Raw genomic sequence first — 15229 nt, 5'->3', positions numbered from 1 at the left:
AGAAAAAAACAGTAATATTGCAAAATGTTTTTACAATATAAAATCATGTTTTTTATTTTAACATACTTTAAAATAGAATTTATTCCTGTGATGAAAAGCTGAATTTTTATCAGCTGTTACTCCAGTCTTAAGTGTCACATGATCCTTCAGAAATCATTCTAATATGCTGATTTATTATTAGAATGATCAATGTTGGATAATATCAACAATATATATATATTTTTTTTTTTTTTCAGGATTCTTTCATGAATAACAAGTTTAAAAAGTACATTGTTTATTCAAAATATAAATATTTTATAACAATGTAAATTCTTTATTATTAACTTTGAATAAGCTTTTAATTATTACCTTAATACATCCTTGGTGAATAAAAGTATTAATTTCTTTAAAAAAGAAAAGAAACAATAAAAATGTACTGACACCAAATGTTTGAACGGTAGTGTATGTCAATCACAGAAATTTAGGTCAGTAAAGACACCACCATACTTCATCTAATTTGGTTATTAATTACATCTTTAGTAGTGAACAGGAACCAAAACCGCTTCCTGAAATGAGTCACGTGTGATTTATTCAAAATATCTTTGTTTATTATAGTTATTATTCCAGGTGTGCACTATTATTATTATGCATTTCCTTTAATAATTACCTCAGTAATGTATTATATGATTCACAACAGTATTTCATTCTTCAAACAATATATAGGCTACCTGACCGTGATAAAGATCATGCAAATGAAGTCACCTGGAAGTCATTGTGCATTTTCAGCGTGACATTAGTCACCAGTTTCAGTCAATGTCGTCATGGCTCTTGTTTCCTGTGAGGAGAAGAAATAAGTTCATAATGAATTATGAGAACAGATCAAAGTTTCATCTCCCTCTTCAGGTAAACTCTTCAAGTCTCCGCTGACGTCACACGCAGGGATAGGCTGCGTCACGTGGTACGACTTTCCAAACCTGTGTGTGTGCGCGCTTTCCGAAAAAAAATGTAGAGAAACAAAAACCCCTTTCATAGTGGAAAAGGTAAGGTGAAACCACCCTTAAAGTCTATTACTTAATCTTTATGTATAGTACCTTTATGTATTAAAACTAAAAGACAGGTCTGAGGATGTGATCGTTGTTGTTTTATTCTAAACACATCTGTCTGTCAGTGCGGTTGTTGCTATGTTGCTTAGTTCGAGTTTACTAAACGTTTTAATGCTTTGTATTTGAAATATGTCTTACATAAGGCATACATCTTAGTTTTAGAGTGGATCTACGAACTATTTAGGATAAATAACTCATTTAAACTTCGTTGACCTGTTGATCCCGCACTGTTTTTCTTAAACGCGCGTTCACGCAGTCCAACGTTGTTTCAGTTTAGCATGGAATGTATGAAGAGATTCATTGTAGTGTTTTAAAAGGCGCGAGCATGTTGTTTTATTCAGTAGTTGTAATCAGGTACATTGCTGAATTGTTGCCAGCAACCAACAAAAGCTATAACTATGTACTATGGTATTTATATCAGCATACATATATTTACCATTGTCAAGAAACATGCTTTTTACCAATGGTATTCTGGCTCTTCATGAATGTGTTGATTGCTTTTATTAATATATAACTTTATCACTTCTTGTAATTGTCTTTCAGGCCTTTGGACTGACATATATCAAATGAAGTTTCACACACTAAACTCGAGGGCAATGTAAGTCTTGCTCAGTGAGAAAGGCGTGTGAAAGGTATTCAATAAAAAAAAATGTCTTGTTTTCTTCTTATTCTTAATGCTTTTCTCTTGTTGTTTCATTAGGAACTATGCTTAAGGAAGAACGTAATGTGGAGATTGTTTTTGTCCTTGTTATGCTGTTGACGCAGCGATAGTAGTGTATGATTACCCAATCAGACGTCTAGTTCTTGAACAGGCATGTTCGTTTCTGTCTCTGTGGTTGTCTTGATTCTGTCTGTGTCGTAAATGTTTGGGTTGCAGTCGTATCTTCTGTGGGTTTAGAGTTAAGGCTCTTGCTAGTGGATGATGGGTTACTGTTTCAGGCGCTGATATGTTCAGGTTACAAAGTTGGATCGCCTCACCTGGGGAGCACCGGTGTCCGAGAACATATATTGTAGATCATAGATAAATCTAAACATTTGTCACACATCTTTGGAATACTTGGTTAATCGTAGCATTACATAGTCAGATATTTTTGCATAATTATGCTTAAGTGTATAATTGACCCACATAGCTGTTCTAGTTTCTGACTCTACATTATTACTCATTGCATACACATACTTATTATACAGTTGAGATCTAAATAAAGTTTGCATCCCCCTTTCAGAATCTGCAAAATGTTAATTATTTGCCCAAATAAGAGGGATCATACAAAATGCAAGTTAATGTTTATTTAGTACTGACCCGAATAAGATATTTCACATTAAAGATGTTTACGTATAGTCCACAAGAGAAAAAAAGTTTACATCCCCTTGATTCCTAATACTGCGTTGTTACCTGAATTATATGTTTTTGTTTATAGCATTTGAACCTTCTGTAATAGTTGCATATGAGTCCCTCAGTGTGAAAAGATGTTACAGTCATTGTTGGAAAGGGTTCAAATACACAAAAATGCTAGAAAACCAAAGAATTTGTGAGACCTGAAGGATTTTTCTATAGAACGCGGGCAGTTTAACTGTAAAGGAACAACTATCACTACACATAAAACAACAACACAGTATTTAGAATCAAGAGGATGTAAACTTTTGAACAGGGTCATTTTTATAAATTCAACTATTATTTTCTCTTGTGGACTGTATGTAAACATCTTTTATGTTTAGTATCTTATTCAGGTCAGTACTAAATAAACAATAACATGCATTTTGCATGATCCCTCTTATTTTGGTAAAATAATTAACATTTAGCAGATTCTGAAAGGGGGACGTAAACTTTTGACCTCAACTGTAATTCCATTTAGCCTTTAAGACACTGTTGCTCCTCAGGAGTTTGTTTTTTTTGTACCTTTTCCTGGTATCCCGAATGGTGGTTATTTGTGTCGATAGCCTCTTATCTGCTTTGGAGGAGGGTTTTGCATAATATCTTCATGCTTTAGCATTTTCTTGCACTCTTTCACTCGTATAGAGGCATTTCCTGCAACATAAGTGGATAAAATCATCAGTTGGTAGTAAAAAAACAATGTACAAGCAGACATACTTTGCTACAGTTTTGGTAATATTGACATGTTCTAGCACACAATATCTACTTTATGATAGTGGTTCTCAACTGGATTTGAGTCAAGACCAAGATTTTACATTGACACAGAAGTTAGCAAACTGTATTTAATATCAAACACAGTGTTTGATTGGAGGAACTTCCTTTGACGTCAACAACAAAGGTTATGGGAATAAGTAGTTCCTCCTATTTAAAAGTTAATAAAGCTACTTATTTGTTATCTCAAACTTGCAAAATAGACACAAATGACAGATGTACCAAATGTAGAGTAGGTTTGACTCAAAAAAATCTAAATCTTAAATTTAAGAAGAAAGTGCAATGCTCAGTCTACAAGCTTTGCTTAATTATAGTCATTTGCATTGTTCAGAACAGACCTGTGACCAATTTTTGGGTCATGAACCACCAGTTGAGAACTGCTAATCTACAATAACTTATCTTTTCCTAAACCCTTTTACTTCATCTTCCTTTAGGTATAATTGCATATTCTGGAGGAGACACCATTCGTCACTGTCTATAATAGTGGTTCTCAACTGGTTTTGCTTGAGGGCTCAGATTTTTACATTGCACATCAAAAGATGAACCAAAACTGTATCATCATGGATATAGAATTAAGCAAAATTGTATTTGTGACCCTGGACCACAAAACCAGTCATAAGGGTCATTTTTTTTTTAAATTGAGATTTATACATCATGAATAAATACGCTTTCCAATAAGCTTGATGTATGGTTTGTTAGTATAGGACAATATTTGGCTGAGATACAACTATTTGAATATCTGGAATCTGAGGGTGAAAAAAAAAATCTAAATATTGAGAAAGTTGCCTTTAAAGTTGTTCAAATGAAATTCTAAGCAATGCATATTACTAATCAAACAAGTTTTGATATATTTATGGTAGGAAGTTTACAAATTATATTCAGGGAACATGATCTTTACTTAATATCCTAATAATTTTTGGCATAAAAGAAAAATCTTAATTTTGACCCATATAATGTGTTGTTAGCTATTGCTACAAATATACCTGTGCAACTTAAGATTGGTTTTTTTGTGGTCCAGGGTTGCATTTAATATCAAACAGGATTTGCACATCCTTTGACGTCAACAGCAAAGGTTATGGGAATTAGAAGTTCCTCTTATTTAAAAGTTAATAAAGCTACTTATTTGTTTGAATTTTCCAAAATAAAAGATGTTCAGCCAACTGTAGAAGTGCAACTTTCAAAGATGACTCCAAACTAGTCATTTGCATTGTTCAGAACAGACCTGTGACCAATTTTTGAGTCACAAACCACCAGTTGAGAACCACTAAAACCAGTTTTCTAGATCTTTTCTTAAGCCTGTTTACTTCTTGTTCCTCTAGGGATAGTCGCATATTCTGGAGGAGTTTCCATTCGGCGTTGTGTCCGAAACAATGCCCCACTACAACGGCGCACCCTCAGGCTCACTTCCGAGTCTTCACGACTTGACTGATTACAGAACACCTGACTCTTTATACTCCGAACCACTTCCACCACCTCCCCTACCGGACCAGCCACCGATCGGCCCTGAATTTGACCCTAGCGGAAGCGAGGACAATGACGACTCTGCTATTGACATCAAACCCGTCCACCGTTTCATCCCAGACTCATGGAAGAACTTCTTCAGGTCCAGCAGTGGAAGCAGCAAGTTGAAGTCAATGTTGGGCTCGAGCGTCAAGAACGCAACCTCTGACGGCGTCCGTTGTTCTCCACCACACTCGCCGTCAGTTCCCGGTTCCTACCGCGACCAGTACGGCGGATCCGGAGGCAGCTATAACTCACGTAAAGAGCGTGAAGCAATGCTGTTGGGTGGCAACCCTGTAGAATCCGTTGATGGACGTACGGTGCACACAGCATTGACATACACCGAAAAAGTCGAGGAGTACAACCAGCGCTACGCCTACATGAAGTCTTGGGCTGGACTTTTGCGTATTCTAGGTTGCGTCGAGCTGCTGCTTGGAGCAGCGATTTTTGCTTGCGTTTGTGCTTACATTCATAAAGACAATGAGTGGTATAACATGTTCGGATACTCGCAGCCTGGTGGGGCTTACGGAGGAGGTTACGGAAGTTATGGAAGTTACGGAGGAGGTTACGGAGGCAACGCCTACTACACAGGACCCAAGACGCCTTTCATCCTAGTGGTGGCAGGGTTGGCGTGGATAGTGACTGTTATCATACTTGTCTTGGGGATGACCATGTACTATCGCACTATCCTTCTGGACTCAAATTGGTGGCCTTTAACAGAGTTCGTCATTAACCTGGCTCTTGCACTCATGTTTTTGGCGGCGGGTTGCGTGTATGTGAATGACACCATCCGAGGCGGACTCTGCTACTATCCGGTCTTCAATAACGGCATCAATGGCGCTTTCTGTCGCACTGAGGCTGGGCAGACGGCTGCCATCATTTTCCTGTTCTTCACTATGATCGTGTACTTGGTCGGAGCAATAGTCTGTCTGAAACTGTGGCGGCATGAGGCGGCTCGGCGACTGCGAGAACGTAATGGGCAGGAGGTGAGATTCTATTTCTGTTGCACACTACATGCAACAGTATCAAGATGCTATTAGTTTTTTATTGTTATTTTGAATAAGTTGTCTTTGTGTTTTACTTCACTTTCATTTTTATATTTCTAAAAGTTTTAGTAAGTTTGCTATGTGTTTTTGTTATTTTTATTAGTTTTTTTGTGTGTTTGTGTAGTTATTTAGTTTTTATTTAGTATGTTACGACAGCGTTTTATTGCCATGTAATAAAAAAAGATTATTGCGAAATTAATATACTCAAAATATAACGAATAAAGTCGAAATGTCTCGAGTCTGAAGTCGGAATGTCTCGAGAATAAAGTCAAAATATAACGAGAATAAAGTCGAAATATAACGAGAATAAAGTCAGAATGTCTCGAGAACAAAGTCGAAATGTCTCGAGAATAAAGTCGAAATATAACGAGAATGAAGTCGAAATGTCTCGAGAATAAAGTCGAAATGTCTCGAGAATAAAGTCAGAATGTCTCGAGAACAAAGTCGAAATGTCTCGAGAATAAAGTCGAAATATAACGAGAATGAAGTCGAAATGTCTCGAGAATAAAGTCGAAATGTCTCGAGAATAAAGTCGAAATATAACGAGAATAAAGTCGAAATATAACGAGAATAAAGTCAGAATGTCTCGAGAACAAAGTCGAAATGTCTCGAGAATAAAGTCGAAATATAACGAGAATGAAGTCGAAATGTCTCGAGAATAAAGTCGAAATGTCTCGAGAATAAAGTCAAAATATAACGAGAATAAAGTCGAAATATAACGAGAATAAAGTCAGAATGTCTCGAGAACAAAGTCGAAATGTCTCGAGAATAAAGTCGAAATATAACGAGAATGAAGTCGAAATGTCTCGAGAATAAAGTCGAAATGTCTCGAGAATAAAGTCAGAATGTCTCGAGAACAAAGTCGAAATGTCTCGAGAATAAAGTCGAAATATAACGAGAATGAAGTCGAAATGTCTCGAGAATAAAGTCGAAATGTCTCGAGAATAAAGTCGAAATATAACGAGAATAAAGTCGAAATATAACGAGAATAAAGTCAGAATGTCTCGAGAACAAAGTCGAAATGTCTCGAGAATAAAGTCGAAATATAACGAGAATGAAGTCGAAATGTCTCGAGAATAAAGTCGAAATGTCTCGAGAATAAAGTCAGAATGTCTCGAGAACAAAGTCGAAATGTCTCGAGAATAAAGTCGAAATATAACGAGAATGAAGTCGAAATGTCTCGAGAATAAAGTCGAAATGTCTCGAGAATAAAGTCGAAATATAACGAGAATAAAGTCGAAATATAACGAGAATAAAGTCAGAATGTCTCGAGAACAAAGTCGAAATGTCTCGAATAAAGTCGAAATATAACGAGAATGAAGTCGAAATGTCTCGAGAATAAAGTCGAAATGTCTTGAAAATACAGTAGAATTGTTTTGAGAATAAAGTAGAAATATTACAAATTAAAGTTGAAATGTTTCGAGAATAAAGTCAAAATGTTTTGTGAATAAAGTTAGAATTTTTTTGTTTTGAATTTAGTTTTATAAGTTTTTTTATGTCTGCATAGTTTTTTTAATTCATTTTTATTTAAGTTTTTTTATTTAGTGGATAAAGTTAAACTAAATGAAAATGTGAAACTACTAAAAAAAGTATGTTTTATTATTTTATTTCATAATGAAACTAAATGAAATTTTATATTGTTTCAGGTAATGTTTATTTTATTTGAACTTCAAGTTTTTTAGGTTATAGAGTTATTTAACTATAGCAATATTGTATTAAACAAAATATTTTCAGATTGGCTGTAATTTAGTGACGTTGTGCAGCTTTTTTGCTTTTGTGAACAGAAAAATTGCTGTAAAACCGTTGTGTTGAACATGTATATTATAGCTCTTGATCATTATGTGTCATTGGCAGTATCATTATCAGTTATTATAACTTTAATATTAGTTGCAAAAAAGAATAAAACAATAATTAAATCGCCTCCGCTTTTGTTTTATAGATGCAGCCAAGAGATTCTCCTGCTGCTGTGCATTTGGCAAGTATTTTCTGTCTATTTTCTTATGTTTACCCAGGGTGCATTGCCATCTGTTTTTTGCATGTAGCCTTTACTGGAAAAAAATTTGGCGACTAATATAGGAAAATATCATTTATATAATGCAATCATATTTAAATGCATGTTAATCCAGATGTTATTCAGTTATTTCTGTGGTAATTTACTTAATCCCTCTTCCTCCTTCTATATTCAACATCAACAAACAAGCACTAGCATGAAACCTTACACATCAGAGTGCCACAATGATGACTATTTCTATTTTTGTAGACAAACCCACACATTAGCATCACCCTGGTTTCCTCGACAGATGTTTTTCATAATTTAGTAATAGTTTAGAATAGTTTTAGACATTTAACCAAAAGCCCATTCAAAAACCTATTGACTCCATTATGCCATAAGTGCTAAAATGCAACTTGCTTCCGAGTTTTGGCCTACAAAAATAAACAATCTCTCTAGCACTTTATTAGTAAACTTAACTAAGGTGGACGGGGCTTCGCAAATGGTCACTACATGATATAGCAATATTGCAATAATTTTGTATCACTCTTTGCTTTAACAGGTTGTTGATGGTGCAAGGGAGCCGATGGCAGTCTCAGTCCCGGTACAGCACACACAAACTGCCACCTCCAAGCCCAAAGTTGTGAAGGCTCATATTCCAGCTGGACTCGCTCCTAAACCTGTGATCATGCCGGACTACATCGCGTGAGTATTTACTTAAAAGAGAACCCACAAAACGGCATTTTACAACATTGGATTAGGCTCACACTTGTGTTTTGTCTTTCCCTGTAGTAAATATCCAGCTATCCGAACGGATGAGCAGCGGGACCAGTACAAAGCCGTGTTTAACGACCAGTATTCTGAGTATAAAGAGCTGCATGTCGAAGTTCAAGCGATACTGAAGAAGTTTGATGAGATGGATGTGATGATGCAGAATTTGCCACAAAACCCCACCAGCCACATGGTCAGTTGATATTGACTTCAAATAAATTGACCTTTGTTTATTCCTTTGTAAAGGCTTATATTATCAGAAAATATTAAAATTTTTATCCTAACAAATGGTATCACAGGTTCCAAAATATTTCACAGCACAACCTTTTCCATCACTAAAAATAAATCAGCATATTGGCCTTTTTCCCAAAAATCGGAAATTACGTCAGCGCAGGGTAAAGTCAGTTCCGCTACAGGTCTGCGCCTATTATATTAATATGCTCTTGTCTCAAATAATGCCTTTTACCTTTTCTTTTTTGTCTGCTTTCCAAGTTGTTGTTATATAATAAACAAAGAAACAGCATTTTACTTGTTTGTAATTTATATGGGCACTCGTCAATATAATATGCGCCAGCTATAGTTTCTGTTCTCCATCTCCGGTATATTTAAGCGTATTTTCTCAATTTACTCAGTCATTTCCCTCGAATCACTACATCATGGTAAATTATGACAGCATTTGACAGCATTTATATCCAAATGCACATTTCCTCAAGAATAAATTAAACGATTCTGAGTCCGGATGATGCATAAACTCAATACAAGAACGTAATCCAGATCCAAAAGGAATAAAGCCATTAATCGCAGTCATGTCTTGTTTAGTATTATATTATTTTATTATGTATATCCCTGGGCACATTATGCAACGTACATTTACACCGTAAAATGAATAATGCAAAGGAGAGCAAGTAGAAAATACAATATTACTTTAATAATAATAATAATAACAATATTAATAATCGCGAAAAAAAAATACATGAAGAGTCATAATGCACAGCCAGCACCAATAGACAGAACAGCAAAACTCAAAACTGCTGTATTATAAGTGCTAACATTCATAATTAAATAAACATAGTATTTGTGATGACCAGAAGCTGACAAAGTTTTTGAAGAAATGTTTGCTATTTTTAGAGTAAAACACTGGTATATATTATAGTATCATAGTATCTATTTTGTAAAAATAGACTTTCATTCCCGAACTTACGCTTGTTAAGTACAGCCGCTGCTGTCACCGGAAAAACTTTTACCCTGCAAGCGCCAATCTGGAAGCCAGAAACACGGAAGTGTGAAAAAGGCTAATTATAATGATTTCTTGTGGATCATGTGACACTGAAGATTGGAGTAATGATGCTAAAAATTCAGCTTTCCTCCACAGAAATAAATTATATTTTAAAGTATATTAAAATACAAAACTGTAGTTTTAAATTGCAATAATATTTCACAATTTTACGTTTTTTTTTCTGTTGTTTTTGATCAAATAAATGCAATCTTGATGAGCATAAGAAACTTCTCTAAAAACATAAAAAAATCTGGAAAGCCTTTTTTATTTGATCTCAATTTGTATGTTTCCAGTTGGATGTTAGAAGAACATTAAACAAATGTTTTAATGCTTTAGCTTTAGAAATGAAGAATTTGCTCTTTTTAAAGATACTGCAGTTTATGTTAATAAATGTCACAGGACTAAATGTTGCATTTTTGCAATTTTCAAGCAAAGGATTTTACTCTAAATGTTATGTTATCAAAACTTTTAGTATAAAAAGTTCTCTTCCTACTAGATGTAGTGGTCTAATAAACCTGGCATTGCATATTGTGAATATTGTTGGCTCTTTTACACATTGCTTTTTTTCTCGCTTTGAGTAAAAGCATCAGCTCAATGCATAAAGTTAAAACTAAAAAAAAAATCTCTAATTTTTGATTTTAGGAGCGTGATCGCATCAACAAAATCCTGCAGGAATATCAGAGGAAGAAGATGGTGAGTTATTGGCATACATACAGACTGTAAAACTTGTTTACTGGAATTATTTAACATATAACTTTCTATCACTTGCAGTATCATAGATCTGAAAGTAACGTTATTTTCTTCCTCATACGTCAGTTTTGGGAATTTAATTGTTGAAAACATTCCACATCAGCATTCATGAGGGTCAGATCTTACTATTTAAACCATGCACAAGTGTACACTTGATAAGCATTAATGTTGGTAATTTGGTTATACATTCACCTACTAAAGGTGTAGTACTCTCAGCTTAGTTTAACAGATTTACTATATGTGACAAAACCAGTCTTAAGTCGCTGGGGTATATTTGTAGCAATAGCCAAAAATACATTGTATGGGTCAAAATTATTGTTTTTTCTTTTATGCCAAAAATCATTAGGAAATTAAGTAAAGATCATGTTCCATGAAGATTTTTTGTAAAATTCCTACTGTAAATGTATCAAAATGTAATTTTTGATTAGTAATATGCATTGTTAAGAACTTAATTTGGACAACTTTAAAGGCGATTTTCTCAGTATTTAGATTTTTTTTTACACCCTCAGATTCTAGATTTCAAATATTTGTATCTCGGCCAAATAGTGTCCTATCCTAACAAACTATACATCAATAGAAAGCTTATTTATTGAGCTTTCATATGATGTATACATCTCAGTTTTGTAAAATTTTACCTTATGACTGGTTTTGTGGTCCAGGGTCACATATTTGAATCTTTTTCGCTAAAATAATCAGTCTGCAAGTCTGCAGATTCTGTGTGGGCCTCTACAGGCCGGTAGGTTTTGTCCTGCTGATTTATAACATTGTGAAGCGTGAGTGGTGTAAAAAAAAAGGGAAGGAGGATGAGGAAGGGGCGGAGGCTGACTTTCCCACAGGATTTGCTCCATTGTGTATTTTCAAGAGGAGGAAATAACTCCAGTCACTCAGACCATCAGTGGCTCCTCTATAAAGATAGCTGAAGCCATATTTTGAGTGATAGCACAGGAAAATAAACAGGTTATGCCACAGTCAAGATAACGTAGTTCTGTCTTTGTGATTTTCTAGCACCTCAGATAAGCTGCATTAAAGAAATGAAAAGATGGCTTTACAAGATGTAGATGAGTTTGTTCCTTCATCAGATTTGGCGAAAGGTAGCATTGCGTCACTTGCTCGCCAACGGATCCATTGTAGCGAATGGGTGCCGTCAGAATGAGAGTCCTCAAACATCCACAAGTAATCCACACCACCCCAGTCCATCATTTAACATCTTATGAAACCAAAAGCTGCATGTTTGTAAAAAAAACAAATCCATTGTTAAAACATTATAGCTTTAAACTGTTATTTTCAACTAAAATAAAAAATCGGGAGGAAAATATACAACAAGCAAAAACAGTTCCAAACAAAGATGGAGTGGTTTTGATTACTTGTGGATTATTGTGATGCTTTTTTGACTTTCATTCTGACGGCACCCATTCACGGCAAATGATCTGTTCCAACTCATCTACATCTTAGATGGCCTGAGGATAAGTATATTTTCATTTTTGAATAAACTCTTAACTACAAAAACTAGTTGTTCTACCAATTTTAATAACGGTTACTGAGCGACTGTTTAGTTCTCACTCTTCATGGTCTCATTTATATCTATGTTGGTGTTTTTGTCCCAAGGATCCTTCATTCCTGGAGAAGAAGGAAAGATGCGAGTACCTGAAGAACAAACTCGCGCACATTAAGCAGAGGATTCATGAGTACGACAAAGTCATGGGCTGGAACGACGGTTACGGCTGAGACGAGCAGCACTTGATTCAATCCTGCTGAGACGGTCCTACATTTTCACGGGACATCGTATTACACTGAACATGTGACCACTGTGTCTGCAGAGCCATGCTGGTCTGGATTTATATTACAAACAGTAATCCAATGAGGGATCGATAACTTGCATGCTCTTAATGTACACGCTGAGCCTTGAGCACTGACTGAAAATATTTTCTTTTACGTTTAATATTTCATAATGCTGTCTAAAAGTACATGGAATGTTTAAAGAAACTCCCTGTTCGGTTTGTGTGTGTATGTATGCACTGTTGAATTCATTTTTCTACTACTGTGTTGAAGTTCTACATTTGATCTGAAACAGCCTTGTCCTTATATATTCACTGTTGTAAATGCATTTTGATGAGTTGAATAGGTGATTTTTATGCAAAAAGAGTGACAAGTCAAAGCATTTCATGCAAATTTGTTGGAATTAAGAGAATATTTGAATTAAAAAATCCAGCAAGGAGGCAACTCTACAAGCCAAAAAAACGATTCATTTATTTACAGTTTAAGTCAAAGGTTCACATGCAGAATTATAATCATTATTTTACCAGAATAAGAGGATGTATTTAATTTAGTACTGACCTCAATAAGATATTTCGCATAAAAGACGTTTACATATAGTCCACAAGAGAAAATAATAGTTGAATTTATAAAGTTTACATACATTTTTGTATGTTTGCTGTTTTTCAGAAAAATCCTTCAGGTTCCACAAATTATTTGTTTTTGTTTTTTTAGCGTTTTTGTCTATTTGAACCCTTTCCAACAATGAATGTATGATTTGAGATCCATCTTTTCACACTGAGGACAACTGAGGGACTCATATGCAACTATTACTGAAGGTTCAAATGCTCACTGATGCTCCAGAAGGAAACACAATGCATTAAAAACTTTTGGAATTTGAAGATTAGGATCTATTTAACTTTGATCTTCTGGGAAACATGTATGTATCTTCTGTAGCTTTTGAAACATGTACGTATCTTCTGTAGCTTTCCTAAATACTACATGAATATGATATTTAGGTAAAATAAGAAAAATTTACACATCTTCATTCTGTTCAAAAGTTTTCACCCCGTGGCTCGTGTTTTGAACCTTCTGTAATAGTTGCATGTGAGTCCCTCAGTTATCCGCAGTGTGAAAATCATAGTCATTGTTGGAAAGTTATTTTGTTAAAATAATTAACAGATTCTGCAAGGTGTATGTAAACATTTGACTTAAACTATACGTGTTAAATGCAATATTGCATATTTTCTTCTGTTCTATACTAATCATCCCTATTGTTCACTTCCTGTCTAGACTTCTGAATCAGATTGGTTTTAGCATACGCTTTCTGTTCCCTCTATGGCTGATTGCAACATAAACATAAAAAAAGCTTAATAATTTCCTTTTTTTATTCCCTGAACACTTTCATTACCTCACTTTTTTTAAAAAAATCTTTCTCAATTGTCCATTTTAACCACAGTCAGCATCAGCCATTTACAAGTGCAATTATATTGTAATAAAAAAAGTGTACAATTTTAAACTGAAACTTTATTTCACTTCATTTCTCAGCACAAACTTATGGTGCATTCTCACCACGTGTGAGATCAAGTTTGTAGAGTAGATTTTTATGTAAGTAAATGTTTAAAAAAATAAATAATCTGCAACACACCTCTGTTTATTTGCGTGTTTCTTATCGCAGACTCCCTCTCCTATATGTAAGATGTTTTTATCTGTATCCTGATACCACATGATCTTTCTCTATCTAGCATGCTGCCTGTTTAGACAGCATTTTTGGTACCATATATACTTTTGAGGAATAATAAATAAATGGAGAGAGTAGCTTATGTAGATATCCGTTTTGGGGCACATTAAGTTGTCTAGTTAGGGAGCTCGTTAGGATTTGAGACACTCCCTAACTCTCTCTCTCTCTGGATGTAAGTGTGGGTGTGCCTCTCTGTGTGGGCGGGGTTTAATCATTTTAAGGGCAGGTTGTTTGTCTCACCTGAACAGTGACACACAAGAGAACACCCCTGCAACTCCTCTGTAAACAGGTGAGACTGAAACCAATAATATAGTCTGTTATATAATCCGTATGTAATCAAAATTATAGGCTACGAGATGTATATATATAAAATCAACGTTTTATATCTGTGTTAGTTCTAAAATCATTGTCGCCGATGATCACTGAAGTTTACTTTAGATTCAGAATCAGCCGCGCTAGTTAGTGAAGAAGAGTCTCAGAATCGGTCTTTCTCTTAAATATTCAAATATTAGATTTTTGTATAAGCAGTGTTTCCTGAGTTGTACTCACACTGATTGTCAGTTTTGGTTATTTTCGGTTCAGTCGTATTTACGATTGGCGTTCAGTTTATAGTTATCAAAATGAGGTAAAATGCGTATGATAGCCTATATATTAATTTTATACTCGTTGTATTTAACAATAATCACATTTTTGTCTCTTTTCAGAATGTCTTCGAGGCCGAACGGGAGTCCTCCGCCCTATGATTATCATGCTGAGGAGGGATAGTAAGTGTTGAGTTTCACCTCAGTGTTTCTCTGGATTGTGTTACATAGGTTTAGATTTTTTTTTTATCTTTTGCCTTTTTTATAGTAAGGAATTAAAGTACACAGCCAGAATTAACTGTAACTGTATATATTAAATAACTAAAAGGGCTGTGAATTGTTATTAGGCAATGTGTGTTTCTATATTTCAGTGACCGTAATGGTATCGTCCAATATTTCTTTGATTTTTTTTTTTTGGCTGATTAGGCTGGTATTGGATTCTTCCCGTTTTTATTTTTTATATTTTATTATCCTGTGACAAGTGTCAAAAGTACTGGCAATGCACTGAAACCGAAAGCTGATAATTGTATGTGACATTGGACCATTTTTTAAATTGAGATTTATACATTTTCTTAAAGTTGAATAAATAAGGTTTCC

At 34.8% G+C, this 15229-nt stretch overlaps 2 protein-coding genes across 3 annotated transcripts in view; both read left to right on the top strand.

The window, feature by feature from the left end:
- Nucleotides 1-915: 915 nt before the first annotated feature.
- Nucleotides 916-13944, top strand: marveld2a (MARVEL domain containing 2a). Of its 2 annotated transcripts, none has more exons than XM_073829918.1 (8): nt 916-1019; nt 1626-1680; nt 4545-5711; nt 7711-7746; nt 8324-8466; nt 8554-8725; nt 10451-10501; nt 12164-13944. In XM_073829918.1, the coding sequence occupies exons 3-8, from the start codon at nt 4596-4598 to the stop codon at nt 12281-12283; spliced, it is 1638 nt and encodes a 545-aa protein (XP_073686019.1). In that variant the 5' UTR covers nt 916-1019; nt 1626-1680; nt 4545-4595; the 3' UTR covers nt 12284-13944. The 2 variants fall into 2 exon arrangements, with proteins under 2 accessions (XP_073686019.1, XP_073686018.1); XM_073829917.1 differs by having other exon boundaries at nt 1626-1714.
- A 727-nt stretch (nt 13945-14671) lies between these two features.
- The window catches only part of oclna (occludin a), a 7716-nt gene continuing 7158 nt past the window's right edge, over nt 14672-15229 (top strand). Inside the window, exons 1-2 of the mRNA XM_073830216.1 lie at nt 14672-14676; nt 14756-14815. Of these exons, the coding sequence (XP_073686317.1) occupies nt 14672-14676; nt 14756-14815 (65 nt within the window). The remainder of the gene's footprint in view (nt 14677-14755; nt 14816-15229) is intronic.

The sequence above is a fragment of the Garra rufa genome, chromosome 23 (genome assembly GCF_049309525.1).
Source record: "Garra rufa chromosome 23, GarRuf1.0, whole genome shotgun sequence".
Taxonomy (NCBI): Eukaryota; Metazoa; Chordata; class Actinopteri; order Cypriniformes; family Cyprinidae; genus Garra; species Garra rufa.
The sequence above is the reverse complement of the archived record's forward strand: the minus strand, read 5'-3'. Positions and strand labels throughout refer to the sequence as shown.

What these genes read in the sequence shown, in the direction of transcription:
- marveld2a (XM_073829918.1), top strand. Translation starts at nt 4,596, where the DNA reads ATGCCCCACTACAACGGCGCACCCTCAGGCTCACTTCCGAGTCTTCAC. An exon ending in CTCCTGCTGCTGTGCATTTG is followed by an intron (nt 7,747 to 8,323) that starts GCAAGTATTTTC and finishes TTGCTTTAACAG; the next exon opens with GTTGTTGATGGTGCAAGGGA. An exon ending in AAAACCCCACCAGCCACATG is followed by an intron (nt 8,726 to 10,450) that starts GTCAGTTGATAT and finishes TTTTGATTTTAG; the next exon opens with GAGCGTGATCGCATCAACAA.